Source organism: Chelon labrosus, assembly GCF_963514085.1.
Source record: "Chelon labrosus genome assembly, chromosome: 2".
Classification (NCBI taxonomy): Eukaryota; Metazoa; Chordata; class Actinopteri; order Mugiliformes; family Mugilidae; genus Chelon; species Chelon labrosus.
Genome location: NC_140338.1, coordinates 26,200,281 through 26,217,445, shown reverse-complemented (window position 1 = coordinate 26,217,445; position 17,165 = coordinate 26,200,281). Strand labels below are relative to the sequence as shown.

Sequence of the window (17,165 nt, the reverse complement as noted above, 5' to 3'; positions counted from 1 at the left end):
GATAAGAATGAGCTATAAAGACAAATCAGTGTCACGACTGTTAGTTCACTGCATTTTTAAACTCCTTCCTTAAAAGAACAATTGTCAGCTTTGGTTGATCTTTCAATAAATCCAACACGAGTACAATACATTACATGACGCTTTATTTAAAATACAAAATAACAATATATAGGGAGACGTTTACATACAATACGTACAGGCAAGACTAGTTTTCTATCAGTCTTTTTTTTTTTTTTTCTTTTTTTTAAGGAAAAGGGCCTGGGACACACTCTGTGACGACATTGTCTATGTAAATCATCGGTTGTAATCCAGCTGGTCTTGGTTTCAGCATTTGGCTGCTGGAGCGGTTCATCTACATTGGCAGTATTGAAGATGCATGTGTGGCACAGGGGTGTAGGGTGATTGACATGGTTTGTGCTGGCTGTATTGGTAACACCCCTGAGATAATAGAGGTATCCATACTGATCCTGTGTTCTGATGTCCTGCTCAATGCCCTTAGTGTTTGTCTCTGGCAGTGCTGCACTAGTCGTCCAGTGACAGTGGCAATGATATCCAGCACTCTAATGTGGCTCCTTTTCCTGCCTTTTTTTGGTGAACAGTGCAACATGGAAGTAGGACAAGGAGCATTTTTATGAAAAGATCCTATTCATCCACCCCTCTCTCTGACTTGATGTGACCAAAATCATGTCGGTGCTATCAATATGCAATTCACCTCGAGGCATATTGCTCAAATGTCGGCAGCAGCCCTGCCACTGGGGATCATTATCAACATTTCCTGTGAGATGTCTTAAAGATGACCAACGTTCATCATCTCTAGTGTATTTAATGTGTGTGTTGTCTTTAAGGGGAGTCCGGTTTCTTTTCCCCCAGCTCTCTCACACCTCCTCTGGGTCCATGGGACCCTCTGCACCCTGGGGAGCGTCTGTGTGGAGCCGCATGATGGGTTTGTTACACATTGGGCAGACACTGCGGATCTCCAGCCACTTAAGCAGGCACCTGACAGGACAGAAACAGTAACAGCTTAGAATGATATCACATGGCACTGGTTTATTATTATTATTCAGGTCTCATAAATAGAAAGTGTTAAGTGGCAACTTAATTTAAAGGACTGGTCTCTATGAGGGGATTTCTTTACAGAAACTGAATATAGTATTTATTATCTTATGATAATTTTATGCACACTAGCTTAGAACAAACCCTTTATCGATGAATGGTTTTCCTTCCACTGAGCCCACCATGTTGCACTGGTGTGTTTCCACAGTAGTCCACAACACACAAACCAAATACTGGAGGCCTTTCACACTTGTGACCACTGTAGGCCACACAGTTGGAAGGAGTATTCAGCTTGTTGCAATCTGCTAATTCACCACTAGGTGCCACCAAATCATAGACATTGGTCCTTTAAGATGTGGAAGCAATCTTAATGGGGGTACCTTCAAAAACCTCCAACATACACAAACAGCACTGTCTGCTCACTGATCAGTTAAACTGATTAACAGTTTAATTTGAAACTGAAACTTATTCACAGTCAGTATCTATATATATATATATAGATATATATAGATATATACACAAGCATCTGCTTTCTAGTTTAGCATGCCCTATGGTGTGAAAGTCTAGTATCATAATCTATAAAACTCAGTTCTCTGTTCTTCATGTCTCATTTGTTTATCATTTCAACAACTCAGTGTGGTTTTGCTTGGGTTTATATGCAAAACCATAATATTAATAGTATGACTACAGTTTTGTCACAGAACCAGCAAAGAAGTGAGGAAGTATTTCATGTTCCCATTCTTTGAGCCAAACTACAATGAGCTAACTTGTCATCATACTGTTTTTTTTGTTTTTTTTTGAGAGTGGTATTAACAGCTGGGAAGCAAATGCTGGACTCAAAAGCCTGATATGCTCCTGTTTATACTCACTTCTTGTGAAATGCATGTGAGCACGGACACACTCCAAGTTCATCTCGGGTCCTGAATTCTTCCAGACACACTGCACAGGTTTGCTGCGCGGACAAAAACAACAGCGAGGTTAGTTAATGTAATGCTTCTCTGTACTGTCCTTTGGACTTGCATATCACCACAGCTTTGTAGCCATATTTGAGCAGTAAACTCATCTAAATTCAAACCAGTGTTTTGAAAGTGTGCTTTTATCTTAACTATGTTAGGGCTATTTTAAACTCAGAATGAGAGATTGGACATTGAATTTTAAACCAAAATCACACATAAGCCTTAGTTAAAAAAAGTAAATTTGATTACTAAGAACAAAAAACTTAAGAAAGCAGTCCTTTTTGTAATCACATGAGACACAGGAGATATTTTTATAATGCATTTTGAATGAGTGCAGTTATTCTTGGAGTCCTACTTTCAGCAGACAGTTCTCACACTGACATTTTTTAAAAGATGTTTTCAGGACATCTCCACCCTGAGTATGTGCAGCATGTTGATCACATGTGAAAGGAGACATTGATTTAATTAACCAGCTGAACCCTCCCAGCTTGTAATGGATCATCTGAGCTGGCACGGAAACAGCGTGGGCAACATGAAATGTGTACAGCTGCCGTTGTTTAACACATGCGTGACATGCACAAGGTTTCGCAGAAAGAGGAAAGACTTACTCCAAGAAGGCTCAGTTTCTTGCTTGCTCCCTTCAGCACAACCTACAGAGAGATACATTGGTGTGTCAGTGTTATGGTTCTGCTCTCATAGCACACTGTTGCAGAAAAGCTATATAAAAAAAAAAACACTTTATTTGAGTTCAATGTCCTGACGGCTGCTTTTAAATCCTCTGCAAAAGCGATGTGCACTCTTTTCTTTTCTTTAACTTCTAGAGGGTTTAAGAAGATATAACCATGCATACACGTAATGCAAATAGCTGCAGCGGGAGTTCAACCTTCCCCGAGGCTGAAAACATTGTGACCTACTGTCAACACACCGCACTGTCACACCCTGCTACCTGTTCACCACATGAAGCCTTTCCACACTGCAGCTGGATTAGCATTTTAAAACCAGAGTGCGGTTAATGGCACACGGATGGAGTCAAGGTCATCTATAAAGGGCGGTGTTAGGTTTCACACTCGATGAAAACAGTGCGAAATGCTAAACTAGTATTTATAACGTGCCTCAGAAGCTGGTGTTACATGTTCACCCACGGTGACAGATACTGCAATGACATACCTCATTGTAGCTGAACTGCTCCCTCGTTCCTTGTTGTTTCAACCTGAGAGAAACAGAGAGGACAACATCTGTATGGTACATGTAACAACAGGAACTGTTTCTGCTCTTTTTTTTTCTCTCTCTCTCTTTTTTTTTTTTAGTGGAGTATTGCTGAGTATTAACTGTTCAGGTTAGTCAAATGAAGCAATCTGTTACGAGAAGGTTGTTCTTTGAACTGCTCCCATTTCCTAAGACTACACTACAGTCAGCTCAAACTGGCACCAGCCTACATTTATGGACACTTTGTGGTCAGTAATCATCAATATTTGAGAGAAATCTCATAACGAGAAGTGTCCTGTTATTGTGTCGTTTTTTTAATCAAAGCTTTTTGAGAGTAGTAAATGAGCTACTTTTTTCCATCCAAGTCATTTTCTAGCAACTAGAAAACACCACAGCAAGCTGTAAACGCAATGCTGACATAATATCACCACATGGTCAACATATAAGCGAATATTCCGAATGTTGTCAGCCAGTCAGCTAAATTCTTCCATACTTTGTCTGTCTGCAGTTTGTTTGCTGGGCATATAATGAATATTAAAGCCTTTCACTGCTGAGGATCACTGATGGGAGCCGTGAAGAGGAAACAACAACAGGAAAGTTGTGGTCATAAATCAAAACACTGAGCTGAGAGACGCTAAAACACCCTTTCGTACTGAGACAAACTCAAAGATATGTAGTTAACTAATCTATTGTTAGTATAAAAATATAGTCCATACAACATAGTCTTGGCTGTAAATACCAAAATATCTGCAATATTTTAAGACTTGACAGGTTAAAGTCTGATTGTCAGCCTGCTTTATTTGTTGAAAGGCTTTGTCCCTGCAGCATGGACAAAACATATGCCGTATGTTGCAACACAAAAATTCAGACATAAATTTGCGGTTTCTGATTATGAACTATATGTTGCAACCTTGGCAGCGATGCAGGGCAACACTCTATAAATCTGCATCATGATTGCTGTATGATTATCACAGCTTAGCCCCAGCGTAGTTACAGATTTATTTTAACCCTGCTGACACATATTGTCATACATTTCTTGCTCAAACTGTTAAAACTACTGGACCGACCATCTCCCAAACCTCCCCCACCTACCTGAAAAGGTAGCAGCAGAAGATGAGGCTGAGCATGAAGACGAAAAGGCCAATGCCCAACACAATGACATACACATTGAGCGGGAGGTGATAGATGTCAGACGTCATGCTGCAGTAGTGTTCAGAGCGCTGAGAACCCAAACCACACAGGCATCCTGCCAAGACAAGTTTGCAAATACAGATGACAAATTTAACACGCATTTGCAACCTCATAGGGTAAAGAGCCAATTTATCAGCTCAAGAAAGTTTCAGAAAAATTCCTAATTTTAACATATGCTCCCACTCTTTGTTAGGAGGCCCGTGACACAAAATGTAAACTCCCTTTACAGTATATTCTGTAGGTCTGCATTTAAATGTCACAGCCTTTGTATCTTTAAGCTGCTGTTTCTTCCTCAAAATAGAGAGCTGCTGAAAAAAAAATAAACATTTCCACTCTCGCAATTTTGTTTACTTTCTGTGCAGTATATAGTCTTGAGCATAGACGGTTCAAGTCTGAGTGGTTGGTATGAACATTAGGCTGGGCAATTTGTACCGGCAGTTGCTTTGTAGCACAGACACCAGTTAGGAAACAAAGTAATTTCCTTTTATAAGTGATTCACAATTATTATTTGAATACTGGAAACACTGTCTGTGGAAGAGACAGTGAAGAGAAAGAGGAATTATAAAAAGAGATGGTCGATCATTAACCTGCAGACACAAAACATATCATATTAAATCCCCATTTTGGTTCATCTCAAGATAATCAGATGTTTTGCTGACAGTATAAAATCTGGTGAAGACATATATGTATTAATTGGCTGGGTGCAGGTTCGTTTAGGGAGCAGCGACTGTCGCCGTGGTGGCAACTGATGCGCTCACAGGACTGCGCCTTAATTGGCTGTGAACAAGACAAACATGAAGGACAGACACCACTTCCGCCACGCCACCATCTGTTCCACAGACTCTATGGAGGTGACTGGCAGAGTGTGAGTGCATCAGTGTGTGTGTGTGTGTTTGTGACAGCACTGGGGGATGGAAGGGTAAGGCCGTGTGGTTTCTGTGTGATACGAAAGAAATAAACATGCGCGCGGCTGCAGGTGGCAGGGAGGTGGGGTGTATTAAACAGAATGAACTCTAGGGACGGGGACCATTTGGTAAAACAATAGCAGAGGAAGCCCCACTTCCACCAGCCACATGTGTTCCTATTAATTTGCAGCGAGGATGCTCTTTGCCAGCCTCTAAATGTCCATGTGTCTCTCTTTAGAGTCAGTGAATGGGTACAGCTTGCACACTGTGGGGGGTATGGGTTGGATAATTTGACGCGACTGGGGGTTGGGGGATTTACAAGAAGCGGGTGGTGGTGTAGGGGAGATCTATTGTGGCGTAATGAGAGACACAGTTATGAATCAAGTCTGGTCACACAACAATAATATGGAATAAGAGATAAAATATTTTCTTGACAGCTTTTTGGTTGATAAAGCTGTCAAGAAAACATGTTCTTGAATGCACCTCGTTCGAAGTGTCCCCTCAGTCTCCGAAACACTAAGGCCTCCACTCCCTGATTAACTGACGATTTCACAATCCACTATGTAGATGTCATCAGAAAGCAGCCGGCAACTAAGTTACTAAGTTTCTGAAGTAAGTACCGTACATGTGCTTCCACCTCTATTTGGAAGATAGAGAAATCCACTCACTTACCGTTACACCATTGGAATGGTTGCATGAAATTTGACTCCCAAGACACCAGCAGTAAATTCAGGCTGGAGACAAGCCAAACTCGTGGGCCGGAGCTTCGGACACCGAATCTGTTCTGGAGCCTTGATTCTCAGTCACCCTGAGCTCGGTCGCTCTTTTGCTGGGGCTGTGCTAGCTCCTGCGAAAACAACCATTAAGATTTTCAGATTTGCTCAGATTCCACAAATCCTCAGGAGGTGTGGTTTTGTTGGCTCAGCAGTCTGTGTTGCCCAGCATTCCCCAAATCTGGATTAACCACTCCGTGTTAAGATGTGGAGATTTGGACCTAAGGGTTTGGACCGGGACTGGAGACCTCATGTGCTCCTGGATCCCAGTGGGAATGATGTCATCACGGGAGAGTGGGAGAAGGAGAAGAGACAAAGAAATCTTGTTGAGAATAAATGATTGTTTTTCACATGCCTCATGCCATGTGCAATTCAGGAGTTATTTATAGAAGCCGAATCTCACTTGATCACAATGTTGTAAACAACCCAGGCTGCTTGTTAACAGGAAATACTTACATTTCCAGCAGAGAGAGGCCTCTTTGACTCCACTTTGTTCCTGTAGTGTAGTCCCTTCACCAAATTCAATGACATCCAGCGTTCAAAATGACAGTCCTCGCCCAACGAAGGTAATAATCTGGCATTAATCTGTGCTTTGTCTTCCTCCTAAAGCTGCTTTTTTAACAGAGGATTGTCACAAGTCTCATCCCCCTCTCGTCTCCTCCGCTGTCTCCTCCTCCAGTCCTCTGATCTTGCAGTTTCCTCCTCAGCGTAGAAGGCGAATATGTGCTTCCCTCAGAGCCCAAACAAAGTGAGGACAGCTCCATGCAGTCAACAACAGTCCTCTTGCTGGGTTTGGTGTTTTGCTGGCGAGTGTGTATTTGTGTGTCAGTCAGTGGATGTGTGTGTGTGCGTAGGGGGGGATCCTACTCTCCCTCTAACCATCTGCTGCTTCAATTGAGCAAAGAAAAAAAATCAGAGACAAAGGCGGTGTGTGTGCAAGAGAGTGTGTGTCGCATTCAGCCTCTTGCACCTCCAGCTGGCTTTGTCATGGCAGGCTTCCCCTCTTCCTCTCTCAATCCATAATGGTGCTCAGAGTAAGCCTGCAGTTCGCCTTTCCCTTCCTCCCCTAGCTCTTGCTCTGCTCTGGGTTTGTAAACAGATCTCTGCTCATGTGACCATCCGTTTTGCCTCGCAACTCTCCTCTCCCTCAGCCCTCCCTCGCTACCTCTGTCCTCCAATCTGTAGGCAGAAGGAAGGCAGAATGAGCCAGACACTGACGAATAGGGCGCCTGCAAGCATGCTGATGTGTGTGTGTCTGCATGCGCACGCCCCTGTGCATGTATATGTGAGAAGGAGACAAGAGAGACACTTGCAGCAAAGTCAAGGGAGGCCCCGGTCAGCCACATGCGCATGGCTGATGTCCTGACAACCAAAACAAATCCGTTTGTGTGGAGCTGAGGTCAGAAAATTACGCAGCCTCATTCACCGTTTCCTCCCTTCAAACATTGTATTTTTAGAGTCGGACCAGAATATCATTTCACGTTTGCTTTGCTTGAGCTATATATATAAGTGTCATGCCACTGCTTTGCAGGCAGAGAACAAACAGACAGAACAAGGACAATGAGCTCTGCATAAGATAGTATTAAAGAATACGAAGGGAAAAAGTGGGAGAGAAAAATCAAAGCCTGGACAAAGACGTCCACCCCCACACCAGCAGCCCTGGCTGAGGGAGAGAACAGCTGCTGGGCTACTGGGCGAGCTGTGAGACGGTCAAGGGGAGTGCTCTGCTCCACTAATCCCCCAGGGGCAGGGAGGGAGAGAGGGAGGGAGAGGCTTCAGTGGGATACGTGCCATTTTCATTCACCCTGCAACCCCCGCCACCCTCCACCCCCCTACTCTAGTAATGACACGAAAACTGAGGAACAGCTGGATTGACTGCACAGATGCATAAATATAGCCCTGAATAAACTGCATGCATTGCTGGGTGTCTGCAGGTCTCAGTGCGTGTTGCAGCTACAGGGCTGTGTTGTTATTGCTGGCGTGTGACGGGTGCTGGTTTTGGTAGCAGCACGCCCTCTTGTGAAATGTAACGGAAAAAACAAAGAAAAACACCACAGTTTGTTTTTTTTTTGTTTGTTTTTTTAAGAAATGTTCACAGGCGTTACTCATTTAACTGGAATTACATTCATGTAAAACATGTTGAACAGTTATTTTTTTTCAAGCAGAGAACGGCTCAAAGATCGTGAAAATGATTTTTTACCAAGCAGTGACGATCAAAAGTAGGGGCCGTGCAGGGAAATGAGAGATGCAAATGTTGACCTTGTTTTCTTAGTGACATGTAAATCGTTTTAGCTGCCTCAACCTTTTGTTTTTGCATGGATCGTAGGTTTCCCTGATTGTCACTAGAGTAGCACCGAAGGGTTACCTGCTCAGAGCAGGAATTTTGCACAGGAAGCTTCAGTTCATTATCAAAATAGCGTTCATGTCAGGTAATAAAAATGTGAGTACATTGAAGTGAGCAAGAGTGTTTTCCATTGCTCATGAGTTCGTCTACAGGAGGAAGCTTGTGTTATATCAGTCCTACATTAAAGCAAGGAGCAGTTAGTGCGTGCAGCTTTTTCCTTTGCTCTCACCGCCCATGTATTTGTCTTGTGCTTTGGGAGTATTTACAATGAGCCTGCACTTGAGATCGACACAAACATTTATTAGCGTTGCTATCAATGAGAACTCTCCAGTGTGCTGTAATAAAACTCCACTATCAGCCCGGTACAGCATCTCTTATTAGCAGCCTCCAATCTCCAGACCCTTTGCCAAGCTCAGTCCCTTAGAGAGCAGCGACAAAGTGTGTTTTCAGTAGTAATTTAAAAGACAGAGATATAAAAGCAGAGATATATCTTTTAAATGAACTGAATCCCTGTGTAAACCAGATATATGATGACAGTCTCAGTATTTTTGGATTTTCAAGTATTGTGAGGCGATATGCCTTCAGTCTCTTTATATTTATTCATAAAATAATGTGCATTGAAATATATCAGAATGCAATGTAATATTCCTAACTAGCTTTCACAAAGTCTAAGTAAACACAGTAATTAACTGAACTCTGAAACACATGCCGATTAGAGCTTTTCTTTTTCTCTTTGAACTCTTCAGACCTTACTGTAGTACACTGCCCATTCCTTTTTCTCCACTTCATGGGTGTGTCCCTTGACAAACCCATTTGCTGCTCCGTTGGCGGTCCCATTCAGTTTGGCATTGTTTTCTCCGTCTATTTGGTCTTTTCTCAGAGCCAGAGCCGGCTTACAGGCGTGCCAATTCCACAAAACCTTGTTCATGTCATCCTGGGCCCTGATACCCAAGAGTTTCTCCTCATCACTCATCCTCCTGTCGTCGTCATCGTCGTCGTCGCTGTCGTCCCTGTGGGAGCGACGGTGGTGGAAGCTCTGCATCTCTCCGCTGACGTTCTGAAAGTACTGCTGGATGCAGACCTTGGCGAAGCTCTTGGCGTGCTCCTTGCAGGTCTCGTCGAACATCTTGCGCTCGATGTCGATGTAATGAGACCAGTACTTGGTTTTGAGGAAGGCGGCCTGCGTGAAGCATGGTCGAATGGCTCGGATCAGGAAGGCAGTGAAGGTCATCAAGAGCAAAAACATCCATCCACATGCCTGAGAAATAAAGACATCTTAAAATTAACACTTGAATGTGGTTTTGGCAGTTGGTTAATCGTAACTAAATCAGGTCTGTCTGTGTTCTAGCACATACAGAAGACAGTGGAAGCCATACGATGAAGAAAGCATAGCAGCTTCCTGGCTCATTAGAACAATCTGTATATCAACAGAAGCTTTACAGACATGTTACATTGAGGCCTGTGTAATTACCCAGCAGCTGATCAAAGACCCAAATAACAGCGTGGGTGTTTTTGAAAGGACTAGGTCCCAGTTCCATGAATAATAAATTTGGAGGCTTATCTGTCCCTTTAATAAGAGAAAGGTTCAGCAAGCTCAAAGACCTAAAGTCTGGGAGATTTACGTTGACTACATTCACCAAGGAACAAAGCAGGGAAAATAAAACGGTCTTTCCTTGTGATGATGATAAAATACTTCAGTGGAATGACAACTGAAAGACTCTGAGGTCAGGAGAGCCCACAAGGCGTGACATTTGAGAAAACTCCACCAGATACAGTTTTAATCCGTGGGATTTTTCATACTATTTAGGAACGCAGTTACATTTTTTGTCAATTTGAATGTGTAAATGCCAACTCTAAGGTTTTATGGGGTATCTTTAAATCCCTTATTCTTATTCTTCCTAATTTATCAATTTTAAACAAATTCAGCCATACAGTGTTTGAACCATGGAATCAAATCAACCGGACATACTGTACTTCTGTGGTGTCAGACATCATGTAGGAAAACTACAGACTGCACGAACAACATTAACAATAGTTTTTTGTGTACAATAATCCCGGTATTTCCATCGTGGATAATATCAAGAACTGTGAATTCAGCCTTCATTAATTAGGTGACTTTCAGAATTCATTTGAATGTTTTGTGTTAAAGTGTCTTCCGTGATGAAGGCAACCAACGCCGCATTATGCGCAGTAGTCAAATAGAGAAACAAATATTTTCCGATAGTGTGAAGTGTGAATTGTTCCTTAAATCACTATGATATGTGACCATTTATTTCAATTACTTTTTTTTTTTCCATGGGAAAAAAACCCAGAAAGTTACAGTTTTTGTAAAAACTGGTGCAATATAAGAAATGATATAAAAGCTGTAGAATAAACACCAGGAACTCATATAGATAGACAGACAGACAGACAGACAGATAGACAGATAGACAGATAGATAGATAGATAGATAGATAGATAGATGTTTGTCTTGGCTGCTTCCTGGTTTGTTCACAGAACAATGGTGTACAAACTACCTGCGATATGCACTTGATGTATCGTGTTGCGGCCAGTCTTAATTCCTGATTCTCAAACAGTTCTTTGCAGGGAATCTTGGCCAGCAGTCTCATCTTCTCGGCCTCGCTCATCCCTTTGAGAATAGAGGAATTCCCAAATCTGTCAAGATCCAAGTTGATGCTGAAAGCACAGAGGAAGCTCTTCCCGTCCATGAGAGTGACAGACACCCACACTGCAGGTGCTATCAGTGATCTCTGTGTGATTGAACAAAACATGTAGCGCAGGACTGATCGATCCTTCGTCCGTTGGCCAATGGGTCGTTTCCACTCCTCGGCCAGCACTGACACGTTATTGTTCAATACGAAGCCTATCAAAAAGAACCATATAGGAGGAACAATAAGCAGTCCGATCCCATAGGTGTAGTTGTATTCTGGCATACAGGGGCAGCTGAACTCAAAGGCAGAGTACATTTGGGCACTGGCTAATGCCATGATACCACAGATTCCATTCATAAAAGACTCCTGGTTGGACTGCAGGAACTGGAACATCATACGAAACTTATCCATCTTGTGGGAGGTGGTGGGGCTGTGCTTCAGATGTGTTTAAATCTGTGAAAAAGTACAGTAAGAAGTTTGGAGAGGGAAAGCATAACTTGGAAAGGGTGGCATAACTTGCTTGCTTGAGAACCAGTGTACCTTTACCTGTTGCACTGAATGAAGGTTTAGTAAGAGCTGCTTTCTGATAAGAAAACGGAATATAAAATGCAACTAATGGCTTTGATTGAAAAATTATGTAACTAATGTTTTATAAATCAGTTATAAGTCATTTAACTGGAACTACAACTGCCAGATGATAAAATATCTATATGGTTGCAGTTAAAGTCATTAACTGTAATTTATAAGAATTAATAATGCTCAATAAAGCATGCAGTCAGTGGTATGTGTTAATACATCACCAAGTTAGCAATAAATGCATTTTAGTTGAGATAGAAAGCTTTCAAAATGTCAAACGTTTGGCCGCCAGCGTTTTCTTTGCTCCCCTACAGTGAAAAAGTTGTTTTTTCTGTCAAATATTCATTAAAGTTCTGTAAATGATTTGTTAATGGTTTATTAACTTTCAATAAGGTATTTATTTTTCTAAACTAGTTTTCCAGACCTAGTTCTTAAACAATATGATGACACAATGGTATGAGAATCTTTAGGAAGTGAAATCACAGTAACTTACCTTTTTACGTAAGAGTGGACGAACAGATGAAAAAAAAAAATTATATAATGACAATGTCCATAGTAAATAACTTGCAGTTCCTTACGTACGTCGCAAACATTGTAGCTCAGACCGACCGTGAGAGGCACTTCTCGAACTCTCCGGTGATGTTCAAAGCCGACCACACTGTCTGTCATCATGCCCCTCCCTTGACAGGCACCTGCGTAGATGTGACAAAAGGTCCTCGTTCAATCCATGCTTTCTCAGAAGTAAACCTGTTATAGAGCGCTCAGAAAACAGAAACATATTTTCCACTCTGCCTTTGCGTAATTCACTTTAATGTCTCTCCTGTTTTTTTCTGTTTTGATGAATGTATTGTGTGCCTCTGAGATGCGGTGTTGTTCATGTGTAGCCATAACAACAATCCAGACATGCAAAAATGTACTCAGACCATTCAAATATGTGTGCCTTTGGTTGGGAAATGTGGTTGTTGTCAGAGAGGTGAAGGGTGAACCAGTTTCCACTTAACCTACCTAACCTAACCTACCTAATCAGTTAAGGGACAATAGATTGTCATGTGTGTCTATTATTAAATTTGTAAGGGACTCTTTAGTTTATTTCACACGGCTCTTTGAACACACCTGGACCCACTGAGAGAAACAGCAGGAAAAACCAGTTAGAAACCTGAAAGAGGATAAAAGGCCCTCACTTTTCTCCTTTTATACCTACACACAAATCATTTTTTGGTTTGATAAAATTGTATACTGATTTCCTTGGCTTAGTATTACAAGCATTTCAGTGACTCATCATAGTGGCTCAACTCGAACCTTTTTTTTTTTTCTATGAAGATGCAGTTAAAATTACAGGAAGTCTGTTCTATCTTTTCACGTCTGTGTGCCGCACAGGAAAATGTCACAGCAGAGCACATGGGCAGGGTGAGCAGGAAACAAGTCACGAAACATAACGTACATCTAAAATAGGAAGAGCTCTGTGGCTTGTAGCTCTGTGACAAGGTTGGTCTCTAGTTTCCTCCTTTCTACCTACTCATTGCTGGAGCATCGCATTTTCGACATAATAATTCACTTATTTTGGTGCGTACTCTTCTTCCTTTCCTTTAAAGTTATGTGTAACAAGTTAAGGGGCTGATATTTATTATAAACACAGAAGATAATAGGTAATGTGAATGCTTCCTGGCAATCGAGGAAGTCGCTTCTCTGTGGCTTTGCAGCCTTGTGAAATTGGTCATTCATTTCTCATGAAATATTTGTACATGCAATTGCAAATTTTGCAATTTTTTTTTTAATTCAAATTTAAATTTTTCTACACTTATCAGCCACAAATTCACTGAACATCACGTTTGTGTCCCTTCACAGAAGGCATAGATGATGCAAGACTTCCTTCTGCGATTGTTTGTGGTGACTCTGGGCATCCTAACGTGTCCCAGGGACGACCCCGGGGTTGAGGAATGGGGCGATATCACCACAGATGGGGTGCAAACGCCAGATGGGAGGCTGCTGAGAGAGGAACAGAAAATGGACCAGGAAATTGCACCTGTGAGTGACGAAATGACGCACACTGACAACATGGGGCCTCGAGACGACTCGAATTATGTTCCTCAGAAACAGAATCAGTCTGATCGACTTTCCACAGAAAAAGATAAAATGTCAGATCTGTCTGTCACCGGAGAGAAAACAGGGGAAAACGGTGCTGATGACAATCTTCTGCAGGGACATTTCGGTCAGACTGACGGGTCTTTTATAGAAAAGCCTGAGAAGGAAATGTTCAGCTCCAGGGACCAAGAAGACCCTTTTTCACACATCAACACCAAGTCATCAGACAATGACACTTCAGAGAAACCTGTTGCAGAGTGGGAGAGAGATTACCTTTGGTACATTTGGAACGCGTACTCCATTATTTCTATGATCTGCTTCTTTAAGAAATACCTGAGGAGAAAGTCCCAAGTGACACAAAATGAAATCAGGGCATCCCCAGTGGTTCACACTGTGGCTGACATGCAGTTGCCGGACATTCACACTCTGCAGCAGTTTCATGCTAAATGTGCTCAAATCTCATCTGAGAGGAAGTGGAGGGAGGAGGAGTTTTTGGAAGGATTTGCATGTGACCTACTGGATGCCATGGAGAGCATCTGTGATAAAAGTGGCGGTATGGTGATTGAAGACTTTCAGATGGGGGCGAACGCGTGCGACATCATCGTCCCGTTTACCCCACCCGAGCCATATAGTTTTCAGTGTGTGCTCTGGAACAACCAGCCAAGCGACGTGTTTTCAGATATGCAGGTCTGCGGCCAAATAAAACTGATGGAAAATAAAAGAATCCCAAACGGCTGCCACTGTCAGTCGTCTGACATTGATGACGACACCGTCTGCCTGCTGCACGGTGAAAATGAGAAAGTAAAGACAAAAATGACGGATGTTTCTGACGGCCTGCTTTGCTCGAAGGGCACTCCTTTCCTTTCAAAATCACAGGTTACCAGATGGTTTCAGAGCACCATCAAGGAGGCGTGGGCACTGATTTCACACAAATACGAGTTTGAGCTAAACATCCGCTACATTGATGCTCCAGGTTCTCTGGTCATTCGCTTCAGATCAGGGAAGAAGATTAGCTTTACTATGAACCCTGTGGTTAAATTTGACACTAATGCTCATTTCTTCATAACGCCTCAGTGCTCGAGCAACATGGATACTTTGTGGGCACTTTCCCTGTCTACGTATGAAGACCTTCTCTTAGAACATCTCTCTAAAAGCCTGCCTGAAAACTCTTGCCACATTCAAACTCTGGAAATTGCATGTTTCCTTCATCAAAAGGAGATAGCGATGTCAGGAAGTAGTGCTCTGAAGGATTCCCATTTCAAGGCTGCACTAATGCACCTGCTTCTCACCAAAACCCCGTCACAGTGGAAACCAGATAAAGTGGAGTCTAGGCTACGGGACCTGCTGGCCTTCATGGAGAGCAGCCTTGAGAAAAAGCTGCTGAACCATGTTCTTATTGGCAACCCTTTGGCTAGGGTTATTGAATTGCCCACAGAGTTTAAAGCTAAGCCAGTGAATCTCTTCCATCCCCTTGTGGTGCACAACTGTATGTACAGGAATGCTGTGAGGCATTTTCAGGAGATGCTTCGAAATGCAGACCTGCTTATACAGGATTATGTTGCTGAATGTGCCAGCTGCTCCATCTAAGCTCGTGTACTGTTCAGACATTATTTTATTCATGAGATCACATCCAATTATGGTCCACTCGTATTGTGTAACAGAAGAGTACCAGACATTTCGACATCTTCTAATACTTATCTTCCGAGTAGTCCAGTAAGTCTCCATGATCTGGGTCCTCAAAGCCAAATTCATCAGCACTAGAGGATTTCATATGAGGGTCGACCACCTCATGACCAACCTTACTGATAGAGTCGACCTGCCAAGAGTGGCTGGAGACAATATTCCTTGAAGCCGTGCACACCCTAAAAAAGCTTCAAGAAATGTAAATGGCATTTATGTGTAAGCAAAAGTTTGAAATTTACCCTTCGGACTTGCTGACAGTCAAGATGATTCATCACCACAGATCTCCTTCCACCTCGAACAGGGTTCTCATGTATAAGGTCACCTGAATCTTGACAAAACTATTTTGGCCTTCAAGCACACAGCCTACAAAGACCTCAGTACAAACTAGTGTGGGCAATTAACTCTCTTTTTGGCGGCTGCATTGCAAGCCTTTGATATCAGTCATGCTTTCTGGTGTTAATATATTTAATTTCTCACAGTGTTAATTTCCCTTGGTTGTCAATGACGTAAGCTTAGAGTTTGAGCTGGGATCTTGGGAAGAGAAGAAGAACATTGGCTGTCCCATGGTGTAAGTCTTGGAGCCAGTGTTTCCTGATGATGAAAAGTCAGATCAATTACAAAGATTTTTATGAATCTTGAGAACACGAGTACGCTGTGTTTTTACCATGCTTGCATGCAACACATTTTTCCATCCACTGAAGTGCTTAGCTGCTGTGGTATAATAAAAAATTATTTAAACCAAAGTCGTGTCCTTTTGATTCGGAAATGCAACTTCACATGTGTTGCAGCTAACATTGTCCAAAATTTGCAAATGTTTTGGTTCATACCCAAAACCCATGTTCAAATAATACCATAAGCACATACCCACTTTATGCAGCCTCAGAAGTTTGAAGTACATTTTCTACCATCAACTCCCAGATGTTTTTGTGGTGTTTAGTTTTTAAAAGTTTGCTAGTTCAGACATTACTGATGGCCTGCTGCTTTCTCTGGTGGATTTTATTTTCTTAGCATTCAAAATTCTTGTGGAAATGGCCTTAAACTGAACATGCCAGTATTGACTATAGAAGTCTAGCATGTGAACAGAGTCCAGTCACATCGTAAAGGCATACCATCTTGAGGTGTGACGGTGCAAGTTCAGTTTGGTTGGACTACTTTCTTATCTGTGCCTCCCTCTAGTTTGGGATAGAGGCCAACCTGATAGAAATGAAACAGCCTGTCAAGTTAATATGTGTAAACATTTGTGTAACTGCATTTGTCAAATTAAATAAAGAAGTTATTATTTAACAGATTTACTCACCTCTTTCTTGAATACACAGTCACTCTTCAGGAGGTATTTTTCTTGGCTAACAGAACAACTACCTAGTTTCAAATGTTTGTATGCATCCTTGGACTCAAAGTACTCTCTCATGGCTCTCACATACATCTTCTTCAACAACCCCATGTTTTTTTTTCTCCATCAGCTGGCCCCCAACTGACTCCTCACCCAAACCAGAGTATAGTATAGCAACATAGCTTCACGTTCAAGTTTCAAGTTTGTAAAGGCTATTATAATATAACATTTTATTATCCATTCTAATTCAATGGTAAATAAGGTGTAAATTAAACCGATCCATTCAGTTTACTAGTTTACAAATTGCCTCTGCAGTCAGCAGAATATGATTTGCCCCCAAATGTACTTTACATAGAATAAGAGTAATAGAATCAAGACTTCTATCACAGCATCTGAATCAATTATAAAAAGGAAA

The 17,165-nt window shown here is 42.0% G+C and overlaps 3 protein-coding genes across 4 annotated transcripts; 1 reads left to right on the top strand and 2 right to left on the bottom strand.

Annotated features, from left to right (window-relative positions):
* Nucleotides 1-864: 864 nt before the first annotated feature.
* Nucleotides 865-6,925, bottom strand: LOC311500737 (RING finger protein 122). Of its 2 annotated transcripts, XM_084562314.1 has the most exons (7): nucleotides 6,541-6,925; nucleotides 5,984-6,343; nucleotides 4,308-4,461; nucleotides 3,177-3,219; nucleotides 2,618-2,659; nucleotides 1,923-2,005; nucleotides 865-996 (listed from the first exon to the last, which is right to left on the bottom strand). In XM_084562314.1, exons 2-7 carry the CDS (start codon nucleotides 6,006-6,008, stop codon nucleotides 876-878), a joined length of 468 nt encoding a protein of 155 aa, XP_084418440.1. In that variant the 5' UTR covers nucleotides 6,009-6,343; nucleotides 6,541-6,925; the 3' UTR covers nucleotides 865-875. The 2 variants fall into 2 exon arrangements, with proteins under 2 accessions (XP_084418440.1, XP_084418439.1); XM_084562313.1 differs by lacking the exons at nucleotides 5,984-6,343; nucleotides 6,541-6,925 and having other exon boundaries at nucleotides 4,308-4,895.
* A 2,148-nt stretch (nucleotides 6,926-9,073) lies between these two features.
* calhm1b (calcium homeostasis modulator 1b) lies at nucleotides 9,074-11,610 on the bottom strand. Its single transcript, XM_084562264.1, has 2 exons — nucleotides 10,945-11,610; nucleotides 9,074-9,686 (listed from the first exon to the last, which is right to left on the bottom strand). The coding sequence occupies exons 1-2, from the start codon at nucleotides 11,488-11,490 to the stop codon at nucleotides 9,171-9,173; spliced, it is 1,062 nt and encodes a 353-aa protein (XP_084418390.1). The 5' UTR covers nucleotides 11,491-11,610; the 3' UTR covers nucleotides 9,074-9,170.
* Nucleotides 11,611-13,126: 1,516 nt separating this feature from the next.
* LOC311500680 (inositol 1,4,5-trisphosphate receptor-interacting protein) lies at nucleotides 13,127-16,598 on the top strand. Its single transcript, XM_084562227.1, has 2 exons — nucleotides 13,127-13,218; nucleotides 13,501-16,598. Exon 2 carries the CDS (start codon nucleotides 13,510-13,512, stop codon nucleotides 15,322-15,324), a length of 1,815 nt encoding a protein of 604 aa, XP_084418353.1. The 5' UTR covers nucleotides 13,127-13,218; nucleotides 13,501-13,509; the 3' UTR covers nucleotides 15,325-16,598.
* Nucleotides 16,599-17,165: the final 567 nt, after the last annotated feature.

Excerpts from the sequence above, each read along its gene's own strand:
- calhm1b (XM_084562264.1), bottom strand. The coding sequence starts at position 11,490 with ATGGATAAGTTTCGTATGATGTTCCAGTTCCTGCAGTCCAACCAGGAG. Across the intron at positions 9,687-10,944 it reads ACATCAAGTGCATATCGCAG|GCATGTGGATGGATGTTTTT; the intron begins GTAGTTTGTACA and ends TTTATTTCTCAG.
- LOC311500680 (XM_084562227.1), top strand. The coding sequence starts at position 13,510 with ATGATGCAAGACTTCCTTCTGCGATTGTTTGTGGTGACTCTGGGCATC.
- LOC311500737 (XM_084562313.1), bottom strand. The coding sequence starts at position 4,519 with ATGAGGTTGCAAATGCGTGTTAAATTTGTCATCTGTATTTGCAAACTT. Across the intron at positions 3,220-4,307 it reads TTCTGCTGCTACCTTTTCAG|GTTGAAACAACAAGGAACGA; the intron begins GTAGGTGGGGGA and ends TGTTTCTCTCAG. Across the intron at positions 997-1,922 it reads TCACATGCATTTCACAAGAA|GTGCCTGCTTAAGTGGCTGG; the intron begins GTGAGTATAAAC and ends CTGTCCTGTCAG.